The sequence below is a fragment of the Pteropus alecto genome, unplaced genomic scaffold (assembly GCF_000325575.1).
Source record: "Pteropus alecto unplaced genomic scaffold, ASM32557v1 scaffold103, whole genome shotgun sequence".
NCBI classification, from domain to species: domain Eukaryota; kingdom Metazoa; phylum Chordata; class Mammalia; order Chiroptera; family Pteropodidae; genus Pteropus; species Pteropus alecto.
This window is the reverse complement of record NW_006436288.1, coordinates 3,683,389-3,703,991: the sequence shown is the minus strand read 5'-3', so window position 1 is coordinate 3,703,991 and position 20,603 is coordinate 3,683,389. Positions and strand designations below refer to the sequence as shown.

General features: G+C 31.2%; 1 protein-coding gene across 3 annotated transcripts in view; it reads left to right on the top strand.

Annotated features, from left to right (window-relative positions):
- The window catches only part of LMO3 (LIM domain only 3), a 52,904-nt gene extending 32,501 nt beyond the window's left edge, over nt 1-20,403 (top strand). The window contains exons 3-4 of one of the 3 annotated variants that reach the window (XM_006912660.1): nt 11,136-11,261; nt 19,899-20,403. In XM_006912660.1, the coding sequence (XP_006912722.1) occupies nt 11,136-11,261; nt 19,899-20,004 (232 nt within the window). In that variant the 3' untranslated portion in view covers nt 20,005-20,403. The remainder of the gene's footprint in view (nt 1-11,135; nt 11,262-19,898) is intronic. The other 2 variants (XM_006912662.1, XM_006912661.1) reach the window with 2 other exon arrangements.
- Nucleotides 20,404-20,603: the final 200 nt, after the last annotated feature.

Sequence of the window (20,603 nt, the reverse complement as noted above, 5' to 3'; positions counted from 1 at the left end):
TGTGGACACACAGCGCATAGAGAGACTCACACGCATAAGTTCAAATATCTTTTAAGTTGTCTTCTCAGGGCCTCTGGTTACTAGGAAATATCAGCTGTCAAAGGATTCCCAGTACTTCATTTCTCTATATTCAATATGTCTGAGTTCCAAATCTTTATTTCTGCTTTGTCTGTTTTTGTTCACTAATAATCTAAAATTGTTAATGCCTTATTCAATATTTTCTCTCATAACCCCAATTAACATTTACATGAGTAATATATGGGCATTTGTGAATAGACATTGAAATATATTTAATTAAAATGGTTTTTCTTTATCTATGATTTGACTAAATGGCTTATTCTCAACTGTAATAGAAAAAAATTAAAATTTCAAGTGATTTAAGCATAATTTTTTTCTTCATAAAATGTATCTGGATAGGAAAATACATAATAAAAGCATAAAAAGTATTTCGAGAATTGCACTAATTACTTAGAAAGTATCTCTACTTTTAGTAATTATAGGTTTAATATTTGTAATTTCCTGTTTTGATAACTTATTTTCATATCCACTTGGTATTATTCTCACAGCTAGAAAATTAGATGAATGAATTTGTATCAAATATTTTAGCAGATTCTGCCATAATGTAATATTCTTAGAGCAAATTATTTTAACATATATTCATTGAATAGTTTTTTCCAAAATGGTTTGCCTAGATTTCTTACAAAATTATTTATTCTATTGACACTAAGAAGAGCTTTATACAGTTAGTAATATATGCATGTTTCTAGAGATAACTGAACTCAATGTATTTAAAACTTGGAGGTTAGCTATATATTGATGTTATACACCCCAGTACACTCTCTGTTTATTAAGAGTTGACATCCAATCTTAGAAGTGTTAAAGAATAGTTAAAATTCTGGACACCGTGGCATAGCAATTTCTAAGAAGTACTTCAAATAAGTCCTAAAGGTGGCACAACAAAGGAAGTACCTCAGCAGCTCTATCTTTTTATAAAGAAAATATATACACATTCCAAAATCAAAGTCTTTATTTAAACTTAGTGCTATGAAAATAGCATTTAACAAAAGAAAGTGCTTTAAAAACTATTTTAAAAAATCATGTCTGTTTATGAATAATATTATACATATATATACAAAACGATAATCTATGGGTTTGATTTTAATTCTTTTTGTGTAGTTTTTTACTAGACGAAAATTTGACTTTAATGTTTCTCCTCCATAATACTGTGTTGAGTTTCATACTGATTATTGTGGAAAATATCAGGCTTGGACATATTAATACTAAAGAATTATACCTCTCCCTTCCACAAAACTTTTTTACCTTTTCGAGTCTTCTAGCTTTTGTTAATTTCTTATTCCAAAGAGGAACTCATCTAATCCTACAAATAATTGGTTTCATGGCTTTATTTTGGCAATTCTTCTAAATCCTACATTAAGCAATCTACAATTTTTTACAAGGATTTTCAAATTAAAAATTCAATTCGTATATATAATATATATTCTCAAACATATATATATACATATATATGTATACATATATATTACGACTAACTCATGTTGTTTTTGTTTAGAAATAATTTTATTAGAGAATAAAGTTTTTTGTCAGAAATTTAAAAAAACTGGTTAGGAGATAGTCGATTCGAAGAGTCTTGATACACACACACATATATACATATATGTGTGTATATATGTGTATACATAGGTATACACATATACATATATGTATCATATATATATATACATATATATGTATACATATATATTACGACTAACTCATGTTGAATAAACTGTGTGTACCTTCCCTTTAACTGAGTTTTAAGAGAATATTACAAATTCATTCTGACAACTAAAAGTCAGATTCTCCAAATTAGTTTTAACCTGAATCATTCAGTTACACTTCAACTAGAGTGCAGTATCACAGAATTTTAAAATTATACAAAAGCCCTTAAAGTGTATTTAGTTCAATTTGCCTGTTTGGGTCAAATGATAAAAAAGGATTGAAGAACAGAATTTGAAAACTCTGAATTCTAATTGATCTTTGGCTATTACTAGAGTTGCCATATAATGTATCCAACCCAGGACACTTGATAAAGAAAGCACTGCTAATAATTAGACTGGGACACAGGAACATATACAGGATTGTCCTGGGCAAACTGCAATGCATGAATACTCTCATTACACATAGTTAACCCACACGTGATTTTTTTTAAATGATGGTTTTGAGAGCGCTTTCTTATAAGAATTTAATAACAATTGTTCATTAAAACCCTAAAGAATTTTTCTGCAGAAAATACTTTTAAAAAAGAGAACAAATAAAATATATTTCATGAAACTTTGAAGATTATATTAATGGAATTTGGAGCCAGGGTATACTCTGATGCTCCCATAACAAAATAACCTTGATTAAAAACAAGGATGGATATCTGTGATAACATTTTCTGCATCTTTTTTCTTTGGTAAATTTAACTTATAAAATAAATTACACGATGTCCCAAATCCTGCTGTTTACTTTAAAATAACATGTTGTAATTTAGTTGTTTCTTCAAAGAAGTAGGATAAAAGATTTAAATAAAATTTTAAACTAAATTGTAAACAATAGGTCCTTACGTAGGTTGTCATTATTCTACAAAGTTCTTTTTCTTAGAAGTCATACTAATTAATCTTAGAAGAAATGTTTGTCTGAAATTTTACTGGCTAGTTTAAAAAATAAGTAAATGCCTTAGTAAGTAATTTGTTTACTTTTTATAAATAAGCAATTACTGTCACTTATTTATAATCTCTAGACAAGAAAGATTCACTTTACATCAGAACAGATGAGTTTTGCATTGCAGTTCCGATCACACTGACATCATCAAGTCAGTGTTTCCCAGTGGAGCATTAGTGTGTTTCGGTTAGTGCCTGAATGAATGAGTGAGTGGCACTTGGAAACATGGTGAAATTGACATGAAAATATTAAGTGGCTTATTTGAAAAAGATCAAAGAAAAATCTTTCCCATGATTAATTCTCAAATAACTGTTGACACAGTAACCTTCATCACCTTCCTGTAAATGTTTTTTTCTCTTTATTTTTCTTTTCTGTTGAAACATTTCAGTACTTCAAGTTCATTAGTTATGAGATGTGTAAAAATAATATTTTGAAATAAGATTCCTCACCACTTACTTTCTTGTTCACTTTTATATACAGTACATGCAAAGAAAAGTGTGAAAAACAAAGATAAAAGAAAAAGTAATTATAGGCCTCTGAGAATCTATAAAGATATAAAAAGATTTCAGTGTGAGTTTTAGAAAAATATTACTTACTTAAAAAGTCTCCACCTTGAAAGACCTGTGAAATTTTAAGTAGACAAAGCTTTTTGAAACTAATGATAAAAAGATTATCACTTTAAAAAATTCTTAAAAGCTTTTATTATAAAATTGTATCTAGCATATTCCAATTAGCATTTATTGTACTCTGGCTAAAACTAGTGCCTAATTTATTTTGCTCTATAAACAACTTCCTCACTTATATCAAGAGAGAAATATATAGTAACTAAATTGCCTACAATATCTGTAAAAATAGTCATAGATTTTTGTGCTCATACAATTGTGACTGATTTGCCCTCCTCTTCACTGAAAACAAAATTAGAGCAGAGATGCTATAGTAATTACATGAAATTTCTACTTTTATTATTTAAAAAATCTATTTCTAATTTCAGTTCATATGTTATCCTTTGTTTTATTGTTTCTTATTTTCTCTACCTCTTATTATTGGAGATGTTTCCATAACTGTATCTAAAAATTTGAAAAATCTGATCTTTTAAATATCACAATAATAAATAGCAAGCTTGATACATTTCTTTTGTTCTAGTTACAAAAGTTTCTCTTCAGGACTAAGATTTTATGATTCTGTGAAATGTTGGTGCACTTGCCATATTTGCCCAGAAGTATTATCCTCATCAAACGTTGAAGGAAAAATATTCAATTTTACTTTTCCCTGAATCACTTCTCCCAGTAGGTTGCAATGCCAATCATAAATTGCAGTAACACCTGCTTATAAAGCTTTACAAAATGGATATGAGGAGAAATTGACAGTTATTTGTTAAAAGTGAAAGTGTAATATTTAAATACTGTTTGCAACTTTTAACTGAGTCAGGTGTGAAGAAAGAGATGATGATTTTACGTAAATCACTCTCTGTCAGGTCAGCAACCCAGAGACTTTTGTCCAGTGCAGCCTCTTCTCGCCCCATTTTAACAGGGTAAAACAGAGAAGTATACTAGTGAGAAAAGGACTATATTTGGATAAGAAGACATAGCTTTTCATGCTCACTCTGCCATTAAGTAATGGTGTAAGCTTCTGTATATAGACATGGGGTATTTCCTGCTCCTCATGGAAGAGCTAGGACAGAGGCCAGGTAGCCCGAATGTCAGCTCGTTTTTCTTTATATATTACTCCATTGCTGCCTTCGTGGAGCAGAAAATGCTAAGTTTAGAAAGGAGTTAATACTGAGTAAGCCTAAAACTGGAAAAATCGATGGGACATTTTTATCTATTTAAGATATGGGTGTACTATAATGATTCCATGCCATTAGCATACAGAGAATAAAATATCTCTAGCCTAACTTTTTTTTTTTTTAATCTATAGCCAGAGAGATTTCTCGGATCAGTTTCAATTACAAAATTCTACATCTTCATTTGTTTAACTGTTATAAGTCTTGTATATTCAGGGATACAAAGAAAGCTAAGGCTATAGACTTGTACTGTCAAGTAAAAATATAATGTGATCCTCATTTTATTTTAATTTTTCTAGTAGCCCCATTAAAAAGAAAGTTTTTTAAAGCTCAAATTAATTTTAAAAACATATTTTCTTTAACCAAATGAATTCAGTTATCGTTTCAATATGTAATCAATATTTAAAAATTATTCAGGGAATATTTTACTACTCTATGCTAAACTTTGAAGTCCAGTGTGTATGTCACAATTAGAATATATCTCGATAAAGACTACCCATATATCAAGTGGTCAACAGCCATATATGGCTAGTGGTTGCCATACTGGTCAGCACAGCTACAGACAACGAGTGAAAGGGTAATTAGCTTGGCTTAGAGTTGATTGGAAGAGAAGAAAGAACCATCTCTATGATAAAACTTAAAGGTCTATATTTACAGTATGAGTTTTGCTTTGTTTTCCTGAACTATCTCAAGTCTATGGCAACCTATTTTGAATCATAGTGCCCAAATTGGAGTAGATTCTGATTGTTTAGGGCAGGGACTTCTAACCAAACATTCATGGAACTTGAACTAGTTCTAGAATGATAGTTTCCTATAAGTCAAATATAGTTTTAATATGGGAATCAAGACTTTCTAAAATGTTTCCTTAGTCTTTTCTTTGCCTAAAATGCAAGGCCCAGAGAGATAGACGACAATGGCTTTCACCAAAATCTTTCTTCACTTTCAGCATTCTTTTTTTTTTATTCTTTTTTCACTGTTCCCAATGTAGTACTGAGTGTAGATCTCAAGGATTCCAAAATCCAAAAAGTCAATTCATCTTCCTTTCTGTCTGGTGTTGACTTTTTACCTAAAATTTTATTATCTCCACCATGTTGTTGTAGTTTAATTGGGCTGGATCATAAGCTGATACTTAGTAAATTCAACTGGTTGTTGGCAGATGCTTAAGAATTTATCCCTCTGCATTGGGTGTGAGCACCCAGCCTGATGCTGCCTAGAGCTGTTCTCTCTGATTCAAGGAAGAGTGGCGTTTTGCCTGAGCATGGGAGAGGGGCACATTCTGAGGATGCTCTAAAAATACTACTGCACCAAACATGAAGCCTCAGTCACCCATCTAGGCTGTTTAGCCTTCTCATATACATATGAGATATATATACATCACACACACACACACACACACACACACACACACACACACACATACATACATACATATATATACATACACACTCATATATAAATATGTGTATATATACACACATACACACATACAGGAATACATGTACACCCACATAGAATATACTTATATATTACTATACACATATATATCAATACATATTAAACTTTAGTTTTAGCAAATAGCTTTTATGTTTCTTTTTGACATGATCTATATATGTTAATAAAAAAATATACCACAGGTGAACTTAATAAGCTAAAATAAAGTTAATTTCATAGACTAAAAGTACTTAATTATGAAAGAGATAGTCTCTAAGTTTCCTCTAAATAGGAAATGTATCTAGTTTCTTTAAAACATGAAACATAGTCGACTTCTTTGGCTTGTTTAAGCCTAATTTTAGAAAAATTCAAAGTTATTATGCACAAACGTATACTAAAAATGTGTGCTAAGCCCAACTGTGTAGCAATTAGTAGTTCAAATTAATGTTAAACATTTTTTACATTTTTCTTTGTACATTTTCAAATGTTCAGTGTTTCCTTTTTTTTTTTTCTTTAACCCCACAATATCTTCGTCTCTGTGACAGCGGAGCACACGCTAAGACCCAACAGGAGAGAGAACAATAGGTTCATCTCTCTTCAGCCTTGTGATGGGTGAGCTTTTTACATTTAAAACAAAAGAATTGAATGTTTAAAGTATTTTCATTTTCTCTCACAACATTCCTTAGTTTAAGAAGAAAATGAAATGGAAAAGGAGATGAGAAATATATTTGTAATAGACAAAAAAGCAGTTGTTCTTCCCAGTGTGTGAGAATGTTCCATTCCTTCCCTCATAGCATATTCAATATAACTTTACCATCTAGCAGTCAAAAGTTAAAGATCTTTTCAATTGATTACAATTTCATCTCCTTAGAAAACCAAACTTTCCTTTCTCTGTTCGTCTCTAGTTATTCTGCAGAGAGTTTTTTACGTGAGATGATAACGAAACTAAGTCTTACCCTCAATATTTAAAAAAAAATATTTACTGTTAAACTCATATCATTTTAAGTTGCTAAAATAAGAATTGTCCGAATACTAGAAGAGAATATTTGATCTTGGTTGAGAGTTAAGGTTTACTGCGGTGATATTTCTTTATGCATTTTTTTCCCAAATAATAAATTAATTTGAGTCAAGTGCCATGCTTTCCATTGGCTTGGGGGGAATTTGATTTAGTGACTTGAGCCACTGACCTGGTAAAAAATCTATAGAAACATCTGGTGCTGTGAAATAAAAGACACCAATACAACAAGCACTCATTCCTCCCTCTACCCATGCCTGTAGTAAACCGTATTCATTATTGCCATGTTAAATGATTATACATCTTGAGTTTTTTTCTACTCCCACCCCCAAGAACTTTAGTAATGGATATATACTAACCATATAGAATTCACCTGATTTATGACTATGTTACAAAAGCTGTTGCACATGTAGTAAAAATGCAAAATTTTCCAGCTACCATTAAAATGTATGTGTGCATTATTTTAGTTCTTGCTATGCCACCCATACACAAAAATTATGAAATATTTTGTCATCCTCATACTGTGTAGGAAATGTCATACAGCATACAGATATGCTGAGTTCATACCCATAAGAAAGTTGTCTGTTTGGTTTTTAGCTTCGTGTCTGTGTTTAGATTGTCAATACCAGGTAGTAACAGCAAAAATGGAATGGAAAAGAGACAGAAACCTCCTTTGGGATTTCTACAAATAGTAATATGCACCGATATTGTATAGATGACAGTTGTCACCTTTTATATTGTAAGTCTACTTTTGGTAGTGTGTCAGAAACAAGATAAAGGTCATATTGCTTAAAGCCTTTTATGAGCATAAATGGTAAGGAACAGCGTAGCCTATATATTGGCAAATTAACCCCTGCCATGCTTTAATAATCTGTAAGACATCTTAAGATGAACAAAATGGATCAATAACCTTATTTTTTTCCTTACCATAAATTTATGAGTTGGTATTCTATGATTAATTTATGTGAACATTTCAAAATCATTTTCTTTTTAAATAAAGCTTTGTCTGTCTCAATGTACTACTTACTAAATGCACTTAGGTCCTCCTTTTATGTGATCCTATAAATAGGAGATTACTGATATCCCTAGCTTAAACAGGTAGTGGATCAGTATTAACACCCTTGTAAATGAGTCTAGAGTGAGGAGTAGGGAGGAAGGGGTTACAGGAATTTCTAGCATTATGAATAGTCTAAATGAATTAGATAATTAAAAGACTCCTTGAATATTTCCTAGACATATCTGCAAAAATCTTACAAATGAGGACTATGCATGCCTTAAGCTTAATTGATATACATGAAAATTCTTTTTGCCTGAGAGTCTGAATGTTATGTTTGAAAAGCAAAGGATCACATTATATATTTTGAAAACCCCATCTTGTAAAACAGGACTTTGTTTCCTTTCCCAGAGAATCTTCGGTTTGTCCCAGTGAGCAAAAGGAGCCCGTGAATGTGGCTATAGAATGATCTCTCTTGATCCTTGGACCAAACTGAGGAAAAAGTCTAACAAATGCATCGTTTTGCAGTAAATTAGATCAGATTTCCGCATCTCCGCACTCAGTCTGTGAGCTGACAGTTCAGTAAAATGTTCCCTTGTAAGGTTCGCCCTCTTAGGAAAAGGGGCAATAATTCATCATTAGGATTTCAGAGTCCAGGTGTAGATGGAAACTGATGGAGCCTCCAGCGAGGCAGGGAGAGTGCGTGGAAGAAGAAAATTTTATCTGAAGCCTAATTCCCTGGTTACAGCAGAGAATAATTAAGATAATATTGCTTCAAGAGTCCTTTAATGATTAAAAATCACATATGCAGAATCCATAAATTGGAGGGTAACAAATTGGAAGGCTATAACGTCAGAGAACTGTTTTGTGCACATTATAGTGGAAAGTACACTAGTGGCCGCATGCTGTACGGGCAGCCACCAGAGACCGGGACCATTCCAAGGACTTTGTTTAGATGCAACAAATCATTTGTCTGTTATTAACCCAGAGCTTGTAATTATGCAGATTGCCATAGATTTTCCTGGGCCTGGAAGTGAGATTGAGGGTTGTTCACAGTATAGCAGGCAGCTCAGGGCTGGCCATGCATTACTGAGCTTGCCACATTTATCATGTTGACTGATGGCAGCAGAAGCAGGTCTCAGGTCCCAGTGGTTAATGTAGTGGGTAATTAACTGTCATTTGCCTAGTAATAGGCTGATGATCAATGGTTTGTGTGGAAACAAATTCTAATCAGGTAGCTGATAAATGCTCAGCTAGCGAGAGCAATTGAAATTGGGGGAAACTATGTCCAGAATTTCAAAATGGCATTGTGTGTGTATGTTTATTAGGTATAAGCAAACTGAGTAGTTCTTAAAAACTGCTTTCTCTCAGACTAATCACATTTTATATCCACCAGTGCATCTATATTCACGCAATAAAGAACTTTTAAGATTTCCTTATTTCTCAAAAAAATAATAATAATGAAAGAACAGAAGAAACGAATGGCACATGTAAGTGATGTGACTCCTGAATAGATCACGTGAAGTACGCTGAAAAGTAAACGTGAAATGTTAGAATGAACAAAAAAAATTCTTCTGACAAAAGAATAGGATGAAAGCTGTAGTTCGTGATGATTTTATTTTTAATGATGCCAGTAGGAGATGTGAGATATTATATTTCCAATGAGTTTCTTTTTAAAGAAAAATTATTTTCCAAAATAGGGATTGTAAACTGAGAACAGAAAGGTTATTAGAGTAATATTCCTTAAAATAAGTATATTAAAACATTTTAAACATTCTTTCAGGAAAATAAGTGTCTAACACTTTTTAATTTAGTCATTTTGAATACAAGCCTTGCTTACTTTTTATCAAGTGCACAGATTATACTTAGCAAACTGAAAAGCATAGTTTCTACCCTCAAGGAGCTTAAGTTCTTCAAGAGACAATCTAACAAAAACGTAAGCATAAACATTTATTACGAGTTTTGCCAAATATTTAGAAGCCATTCTCACAACTCTCTCCAACATTTGTCATTAGCCTGGTAATAGGAAATAGTTATAAACTTGAAAATTAATATGAACGCCTTAAGCAAAGATCTATCTTTGGAGTATATAGAAAGTAATAAGAGAAACTTAAGCACATTTGTGTGTAATCCTTAAATTCAATAAAATGAAAGGCTAAGATTTTTTAAAGTACATTTTTATAACTAAAATGAGTTTTCTCTATAGCACCTTTGAATTCATTAGTTTAGAACTGCTTTTAATTTGGTCTTTCCCATGAGAGCCATTATATTTTTCTCCTGTCAGCCTGATGCTGGAGAAAAAAGAAAACTGGCAGATGTGGTGTGTTTCATCTAGTTTGCTTCCTAGTTAAAAAATACATTAACTACTATGCACAGAATATTATTTGTAATAACTCTTCACCACCATTAACAATTTTAAAGAAACTTGGTTTAAATATTGCCAGTGCAAATGGATAAAATATTTTATTTGCTTCCATTATGAAACCATGGAGATATTTTATGTTGTACTATATTTTAGGTCATTACAATAACTATTTGCAGAAATCTACAGCAAATAGGATTTTTTAAAAATACCTTTTTCCCAGACAATTCCAGTGGTTCTTACAGTATATTATGTTTCTATTCCTGATCTAGCTATATATAGTTTACAGTCTCATTTACTTTAATGTGCTACCTGAATAACATAATCATAGCTATAACTATGGTATAGAGCCATAAGGTACATGCACCTTTAATGTTTTTTGACTATTTAAATGGTTTGTTCATAAATTTTCTTTTATTAATAATGGCAAACCTTTTAGTAACTAGATGTCAAAAAACAATGAGTCATTCAAATGTTTTTTTTCCCCCAATTATAATGTTTAATATGTGGTATTAAGACCAAACTTGCATTGTTTTTATATTTACTGCATATTCTAACAAGTAAAACATTTTTGCTGTGGATTCACCCCTGTTGACTTCTGTTTGTATAAGCTTCTCATTGTATTTGTCTTTTTCTTTTCTTCTCAAACAAGATGTGATTCTCATCAAGAAAGGTCAACTGTGTATGTATTACCGAAGAATATTTATGTATACACCTAGGATAAAACTCACTTGAGTACATTACAAGGCATTGTGTATTGATATCTTTACAAAGTGCATTAGCGTCTTCTCTAGTCACCATCTCAGATTTCCTTGTAAGAGTTTGAAAAAAATGTTTATTGTTCTAGGCTCTTTGGTGTAACGGGAAACTGTGCAGCCTGTAGTAAGCTCATCCCTGCCTTTGAGATGGTGATGCGCGCCAAGGACAATGTGTACCACCTGGACTGCTTTGCATGTCAGCTTTGTAATCAGAGGTATGTGGATTTCATTTTGGCTTCTGAAAATGGTAAAAGTCTCTTTGCTGGCTATTTATTTAATAGGTGGGAATTATATTAGTACATTTTACTTAAAGCAATTAATCTCACCCTTTTTATTGTCTGCAAATGTTCATTCAGTGCCAGAAATGAACCACTGAAGAGAAAGATCTTAAAACTGTACTTGTACTTGAAAGAAATGCACATGTAATAGGATGTGATAAGAAATGAAAACTTTTCTATAAACTTTTAGTCTTGTTATTATTCATTCTTTTCTTTATTGTTTTTCTGTCTTTTAAAATGTAGGTTTAAAATGCTTTTGTTTTGTACTGCTTCTGTTAGCAAACGAACTTGCACCAAGGCGAGTATATAGGAATTTGTGGAAGGCAATGTGTATTCATCTTATTTTTCATGTTCGTAGTTGCCCTATCTCTTCATTTCTTATCTTGAATTTTAACCTTGTTTTATAGGTAGTTTTTAAGTTGCTTCAAGTTTCTTTAGGAATGAGGCTGGACATACTAATTATCAAGAATCAACATTTGAGAGGCAACATTGGAGAATAGAAAGAGTATTCCACAGAAAATCTAAATACCTAAATTCCAGTCTGGACTTTGCCCCTAAAAGATGTATGACCATAAACCAACAATATTAACTCTTGGGACCTCAGTTTTCTCATTTATAACATACGGGAACTTAGTCAATCTCAGAGAAATCTTTCATATCAAATTATTATGACTTCATCTCATTTTTCCTTGTTGAAAGTTATAACTTTTATTTCAAGTGGGAACTATATACTACTGGTACCTGTTTTATGTGAGAGATACAGAGGATATTAGAATATTAAAATATACAGATTATTAAAAATACATTTCAAAAATTAGTATACTTGATAAATTTAATAAAATAAATCCCATGTGAATATGAAAACACTTGGACATAGTATATAATAGGTACATATTAGTTGTGTCAAGTTCTTAGTTATTGTAATTTGCTCTGTTTTGCTGTTCAATGCAGCATCTTTTTATGAGGCCCTGTAGAATAGTAGAAAAAATATATTTACAGTGAGAACTGTATTAAGATTCCAATGCGATTGTATGTTACTTCATCTCTCTGATTTTAGTTTCCACACTCATAAAATAAAGACACTAATACCTATCTTGCAGATTTTGAAAATTAAATGAAATAATTTATGTTAACTACCAAAAACATAATAAGTTCTCAAATATTAGTTCTTTTACCTTGATACATATTTTAATTTTATGAAATTATATTTGTAAATTATATTGTGTAAAAACTTGGTTTTTACATAAGATATATATCTCAATAATGTCTCCCGCTAAATGTAGATATTCAGAATGTGGTTCTATAGCTTGCAATGTATAATTTACTCAGAAAATGATTCAAGAAGTTATCACACAACATCTTGAGTCTTCCCAATAAATGCTTGAAACCAACGTAGCTTAATTCAGCCTATGGTGACATTTAACCAAACATAAACTGGCAAAAATGCATGTGTCGTTTATTGTAAGGACATGGATTAACAAACACAAATATCCACACATCCATACAGACATATTTATATGCATTTGTCCATGTATGTGTATACATTTTAAAGTGTATTAGTAGTAAAGTTAAAAAACTTCTGCTTATTTATCACATTGATACACTAATCGCATCCATTAACAATATAGTTGTCTTTATGCAATAATAACATTTACTGCTTTTCTACTTATAAAAGGTTACATATTTATAATAGAAAATTTTAAAAATACGAGGGATAAAGAATAACATTGTCTTATGTCTCACTATTCTCTCACTATTTCAAAAGAAAATGTTTTAATATTTTGGTGTGTAGCCAGACATATGTTTTTTGCATACATATATAACAAATGATACATAGCATATATTTTATATCCACATTTAAGCAGCTTAAAAAAAAGTAACAGTGGAGAATCCTAATGTTTGATATTTAGACATTTTAATTTAACATACTGTGCCTTTTTACCTGCCTTTAAAAATTATTTTGAGATTTTAATTTACTTGTGTTCAGTTTTATAGATAGAGCTTCATATATGATATCATCAGATGTATAGGTTGTTTCTTCAAGTTTTTATATTATCAATATTATCAGTGTAATATGGATTTTATAAACAAACAAATACTGAAATCTGTGTCAGAATAAATTCACAGGAGCAAAAATTAATTAGACAAAGTATATAACAGTTTAAAGGCTTGTGTTATATATTACGGAATGCTCTCTAGAAAATTATTCCAATTATACTCACACCAGAAATGTAAAAACTATTCTTTCCCTCATATTGACTCTAACACTGGGAATTATTTTGTTTTAATCCTTAAAAGATGAAAGAGGGTATCTCATTTTAATTTTTAATTAGCATTCATTTGCTTACTTGTAGCCCTTTGCTAATTCTTCTTTTAGGGAACTGGCTGTTTATGCCCTTTGTCCATTCTTCTATCAGGGCAGACTTACCTATCTTATTCATGTTCTACACAGAAAATTAAAACATCATTCAAGTACTAAACCCAGCCTAAATTCTATTATGATGCAAAGTAATTGTAGGTTGTTAATGCTATTTACCTATCGTATATCACTTTTATTTCACCATTGAAATAAAAAGTTGCACTCACAATTAAGTCTCTCTCCCCAATAGAACTCAGTCAAGTAAGACAAACACTCCTAAATTTTGGCTCTAAAACTGTTCACATTCTTATTGCTGCAAAATACTATTCTAGTATCATTATTAAAGTACCTAATATATTTCTGTGTTCACTTCATTTATTATATGCCATAATGGGACTGCATATCTTTAGTGCTGGTTATGCACAATTAGCACTTAGTTATTGTCTTGTCACTTCAGCCCCTACAAGACAAACTTCTTTAATGCAGGAAGTCAGCTAATCTTCATCAGCCAAGCAAAGGAGACAAATTTTGTTACTCTTAATACAGAAGGTTTTCAATATAGGAGATTCTGCTTTTACTTTGACATTTCCTTAAGAAATCCTCTCCAATAAAGCCATATGCCACATGAGCCTATACTTTCAGTACCCAAATCATTGTCATAGGATTGTACCTTTTCCGATAAAACACAAGACAAATAGATAATTTATAGGTACATTCCCTTAAGCAAACTTTATTGACATCTGAAATTGTGGTATCATACATGCTTATGAATTTTATTTAGCAGTTATTTCATCTTAACTTTTAAATCAATTAATATTATAAATATTTCTGAATGTTCAAAAAATAGTAGTAATAATCACCTATCAGGATTGGCTGTCCATTGTATATACTCTCTCTGTCCCTTTCAGGGGGTATAGCTAAGAATGTGAGTCCTGAATTAAAAATCTAAAAGTTTTATTTTGAAAGGAAATCCAAGGAAAGTTATTTTGAGCATCTTATCTAATAACTTGCATCTCATTCAGAATTGAAAAATTCTATGTAACTGATTAATTTCTTAAAGGCGAATAAACCTCTCCCCTTAGAAAATTCTGTAAAACTAAATGATGTTTTTATAAGAAAAGGAAGACATGCTTGTTTGTAATGAAATTGGCTCAAATATGTAGAATTGTATAATGTTTCATTTTCTTTTATTAAAGATTAGAAGCACTGTTCTAGGCTCTGTAGGAATGGAGGGGAATAAAATCCAGTTTCTCCTTAGAGACAGGACATCAAAGCCTCAAAAGGGGGTGTAATTGATTCTAAACAGATCCATAGCAAGGGAAGAGAGGTCAGTCCTGGATGTCTTGGGGAAGCAGCAGAAGCTCGATGTGCTAGGTTTTAAAAAAGAACTCCCTAGGACTGGTTAGGATATAGGAAGTGTGTCTGGTGGGGGAGTTGGGGAGATGACGAAGACAGGAACCACAGAAGAAAGGGATTCCCAGACAGATGGAGCAGCATGTAAGGCATGGAGGTGTGAAAGCATCTGCTGTGTTCAGGAAATAAAAAATAGCTTAGTGTGCTCAAGATTAGACTGGGAGTTTGGTAGGGATATGGAAGAGTAAGGCATGGAGTGAAGAATAGGAGATGAAATTGTAAAGGTGAGAAGTCAATGACTGAAAGTCAAAATGAATACAAATTAAAATTGTTCCATTAAATAACAAAATACCTTTGTTATTTAAAGCTAATTGATTCTGGAATGAATCCATCTTAACGAATGTATATTGACCACTCATCTCAAGTGGTAGTACAATTTATGATGGTATTTCAACTCATAATCATTTACCTCAGCACTGCTGTCCAGATTGAGAAACTTGTTATACCCTCATGAGAAAATTTAAAATGCCAAAGTAAATGATACACTAATAAATAAGTGCTTTGGGAAAGATTGGAATGAGTTGATGTGGTCAGGGAACACTGTTGGAAGGAATGTAAACTAAAGAATTTTTGGAATTTAAGTAGATGAAAAAAGGAGAAAAATCTCTCTAGCGAGGGATATTTTAAGCAATGATGAAAAGATTACCATTGGCAAATAATAATGATAGCAAATTCTTATATACTGTTGGTTATATACAGACAGACTTTGTTCTGTCTTACATATACTAACTCATTTAACACTCAATATAACTCATAAGTAGGTACTATTATTAACCTCATTTTACGCATGAGGAAATTGAAGTACAGAAAGTTTAAGAAATTTATCCAAGATTACATGGTTAGAAAAAGATAGACACATGATTTGAATCCCCATAGTTTGGTTTTAGTCTCTGGACTCAGAGCCTGGCCTGTTTCAAGAGGGATATTTTATTTTTCTGGCTAAGTGGATATAAATGGAAAGAGATATAGTGGAGTTATAGTAAGATAGACTTGAATAATGTCTGGCAGGACTTGGGGTATTTATAGTGTAATTTAGGGCAGAAAAGATTGTTAGGAATGAAGTGTGTAATGACAACTGAGCTGTCATTGGAAAAAGAAGATATATTTGTCCATAAGTATATAATGATGGGATATTAAGTATATAAACTGCATATATAAACTGCACCTCTTACCGAAAACAAAGTACAGTATAAAAATCTCCATCTTTTAGTAACCAAGTATCTTAAATATGAAGGTAGAGACATTGGAAATATGGATTAGATCCCCCTCTCTTTTTAAAATATTGCAGAAGTAGAAATTAATTGTAATTGACAGTCACTAACTTTAGGAAAATAAGATCACTAAGTTAACATTTTCATTCTTTAGAAAAGATGTTACAAATGGAGGCTTTTTAGTAGAGGCTTTTGATAACCCGCTCAAAACTACTCTAAGCCCATATTTTATAGAGATGATTTATTAATTATAGTTATTTTCTATACTTTTCAAGTTGCTAAGGCCATATGAATTCAACTAGAATCCCTTCAAAATATCTGGAAATTAAATCTATTATTACTTTCAAAACACTATGACTAGATGATTTAAAAATATGATTATCTTTTTATTCCTTAACATATTATTTTTGAAATAAAGGCAAAATTAATTGAACTGACTATACTGCAAGTAATTAGAATTAGATTACAAGGAAGATTATCAGTTTATTTTCAGGAATTTTAGCACTATCTCTTAATATACTAACAGTATCTTCCGGTCATCACTGCTTTTAAAATATTTTTTCTACAAGTGCTATATCTCATAAGGAGCTAGTTATATAACATTGGAAATTAGCCTCTTATAAAACTCAGTTGTAGATTTTAAGTGTCTGATATGTGCATTGCTGTTTCTCTAATTCATGTTTATATATGCTGCATTTTAAAGGAGAATACTAATTCCAATTGCATACCAACATAATCTGCTCTTAACCATAGCTTTCAAGGCTGTTTTGAGTTACATATGTAAGTGTGACATTCCTCACCCATGCTCTGTTACATCTTGACTTTTAAGTATAAATTGAAATGCACAGAAAATGTACTTTATCCAGTTGGCAATATATTAGTAACAAAATATTCAGGTAGAAATATTTTAGATGAATTCTATTTATATTACCAACATCTCATTGAATGGTAGGCAAACTTTTTTAAAGTATGAAAAGGAATAACAGTAACACAAAAATACCTGTATAACTTTGTAGTCTCATGCTTTACTGCCTCCAGGTAAAAGCATGGGTCTTGAATCCAAAGAAACCTGGTTCTTTTCCTTCCTCTACCACAGACCTTCTAGCCATGGAAACTTGGGCAGGTTTTTTAAATTCTTGTAGGAAACCTTAGGTTTTTCATCTGAAAAAGGCAATGATAATGTCTATGTTTTAGGTTGAATGGAAAGAATAATATGATAATATATATACGTACATTATATATATGCGTGTGTGTGTGTGTGTGTATATATATATAAATTAACATTAGCATTTGGTAAGTATTTTATTAAAAGGTAGCTATTTTAATTACATACATTCCAAACATTGAGGTAAAGCTTTACATATTTTATTTCTACTCTTTACCACAAACTTACGAAAGTGACTGATACTACCGAAAAGAAAAACTGAAGTTTCACCTAACTAAAGTGGAAAGTTGAGATTTGAATCCTATTCATCGTAATATGCCTCTCTACCTTTCATATATTTCTTATTTTAACATCCCTACAATCCAATGATATAGTTGTTTTATCTTACCCACAGAAAACTGACTTAGAGAAAGTTTGAAAGGTATCTTATATCCTGCAGTGGGTGGGTAAAAGCAGTAGGTCTCAGGACTGGATTCCTGGGCTTTTGGTTCAATGCTTTTCTCATTATTAAGTACCCAGAATTTATTAATCTATAAATAAAAATTATCTAAATTTTAAGGTCTCTGAAGGTAAGAATAATGACATGATGTGACAAAAACCATCATATTTTTATTTGATAACAAATAGAATTTTGGAGATTGATAAAAATTACGTTGAAAAAATTAAGTAAAATTTTAGACAATATAGAGTTGAAAGTAGTTCCAGTTTAGTTGGTTTTTAGCAAAAAAAATTCAGTAATATCAGTTGGAACACAAGTGTGTTTTATTAAATTTATTTTTGATATGATATTTTATTATTAGCTTTAGTTCAAATTAATTTAAATAGTAATATAAGTTGAAAAATTTTGAACAATAATCAAATCTATTCTACATGATATTTTATATAATCTCACAAAAGATGAGCATGTAATTTGGCTATAAGGCCTGTCCAACAAAAGACATATTTTCTTTTATTCAGCATACCTTAGTATCATGATTATCCGCAAAAACTGATTTATTCAAATACCATTTTTTAAGCACGGCGTTTAAAGTTTATAGTTTACAACCATTAAAAAGAAGATGTACTTAAAGTCTAAACTTGAATGTTCATTGTATCCAATAGCCTTGACCACAAACCACTCTAGGATTTCAAGATCAGCACATAGTCTCTACTTTCAATCAACATCATCAGCAGGCAGTAATCCTGGGAAAAAAAAGTAAATTCCACAAATAAACAGACCAATCTTCTTTAAGAGGAAGGCTAATTCTTTTCAATCTACTTTTTTTATTACACCATTTTTCCCTCTATCTACTTAGCTAGAATAAGGATAAATTTCCAAAGCTACCCGGTTGGAAAATAAATAGGTTCACTGTTTGTCTAGCATTCCAATCTTTGCAAATGTAAATCAGTCCAACTGCTCCTCATTTAAACTTTCAACTTCACAAAACATTAAGGGTGGCTTTCACTACACAATTTAATCTACCCACTAAGATTTCTGCTTGAACATCATTTGAAATTGACTATCTGATAAAGAGAGACCACTATCAAAGGTCGGTGAGGTCAACGTGTATAATTACAAGTAGTTTAACTGGGTCAACTCTACCAGACGCTGCTGTTTGAAGGTTAAATTATTACAATTAAAAATATATACAACTCTCCCCAGAGTTACTTTATTGTTAAATGTACTGAAAACAGCACAAGCATTTATTTCTGACCTTAATTCCGTCCAACGTGTCACCACTGGGAAATTATACCAAAAGAGCACTTATTAAAAACATTACTGTCTTGCATATTAAACAATGCTTCATAGAATAAAATAATAATTAGCTACTGGAAACTAGTTTATTTATCACATAAATATTAAGAAGTTTGTTCAGGTTACTCTTTGGTTTAATTGGAAGTGCTCTAAGAAATGACATTTATAATTTTATAGTTGGTGAACTTGCCACAAACAAAGGAATATGGTCCAGCAGAGTCTGGTGCTAAAACAGCTTTCAAATTACTAGAATTTAGTCACATTTTAATAACGGAATAAAAGGAAGCTTTAAAATGGGCTATTTTCTACTCGTTTGATTCATTTTAACGTATTTTACTTTTTTATATAAAGTAGATAAATGGCCAATGATGAAATCTTCCATAATCACTGTAGTGAAATGTTATTATCATTCTTTCTTATTTTAATGAGTGTGTATATAGATCAGTTTTTTTTTTTTCTTTACAATGTGGTTAAAAAAAAAAAGTCACTTTTGCTGCCCTATGTATTTTCTTCAATGTTCCTTTGATTTTTTATAGATTAAGGTTGGTTTAGTGTTGACAATAAAGACAACTTTCTAAGCCAAGTTTTCAAATCAGGTAATTACTATTAGGAAAAGAAATCTTCAAATCTATAGATCTGAGTGAAATGTTCTTAACATGTTTTATTTTATTTTATTTTTTAATATTTTCAGATTTTGTGTTGGAGATAAATTTTTTCTAAAGAATAACATGATCCTTTGCCAGACGGACTACGAGGAAGGTTTAATGAAAGAAGGTTATGCACCCCAGGTTCGCTGATCTCTCAACATCACCCCATTAAGAATATGAAGCACTACATTCTTTTATCTTTTTTGCTCCACATGTATATAAGAATTGACACAGAAACTTACTGGATAGCGTAGATATAGGAAAGCAGGATGGTTATATGGAATAAAAGGCGGACTGCATCTGTATGTAGTGAAATTGCCCCAGTTCAGAGTTGAATGTTTATTATTAAAGAAAAAAAGTAATGTACATATTGCTGGATTTTTTTGCTTGCTATTCGTTTTTGTGTCACTTGGCATGAGATGTTTATTTTGGACTATTGTATATAATGTATTGTAATATTTGAAGCACAAATGTAATACAGTTTTATTGTGTTACCATTTGTGTTCTGTTTGCTTCTTTGTATTGTTGCATTTAGTACAATCAGTGTTTAAACTTACTGTATATTTATGCTTTCTGTATCTACCAGCTATTTTAAATGAGCTGTAACTTTCTAGTAAAAAATTGAAGCCCAAATCTCACTAATGATACACATATAGATAAAGCAAGTCTATCAACATTAAAAATACTAAAAAAAAAAAAAAAAGACACACACAAAGCATTTTAACAACATCCACTATTATTGCCACTAT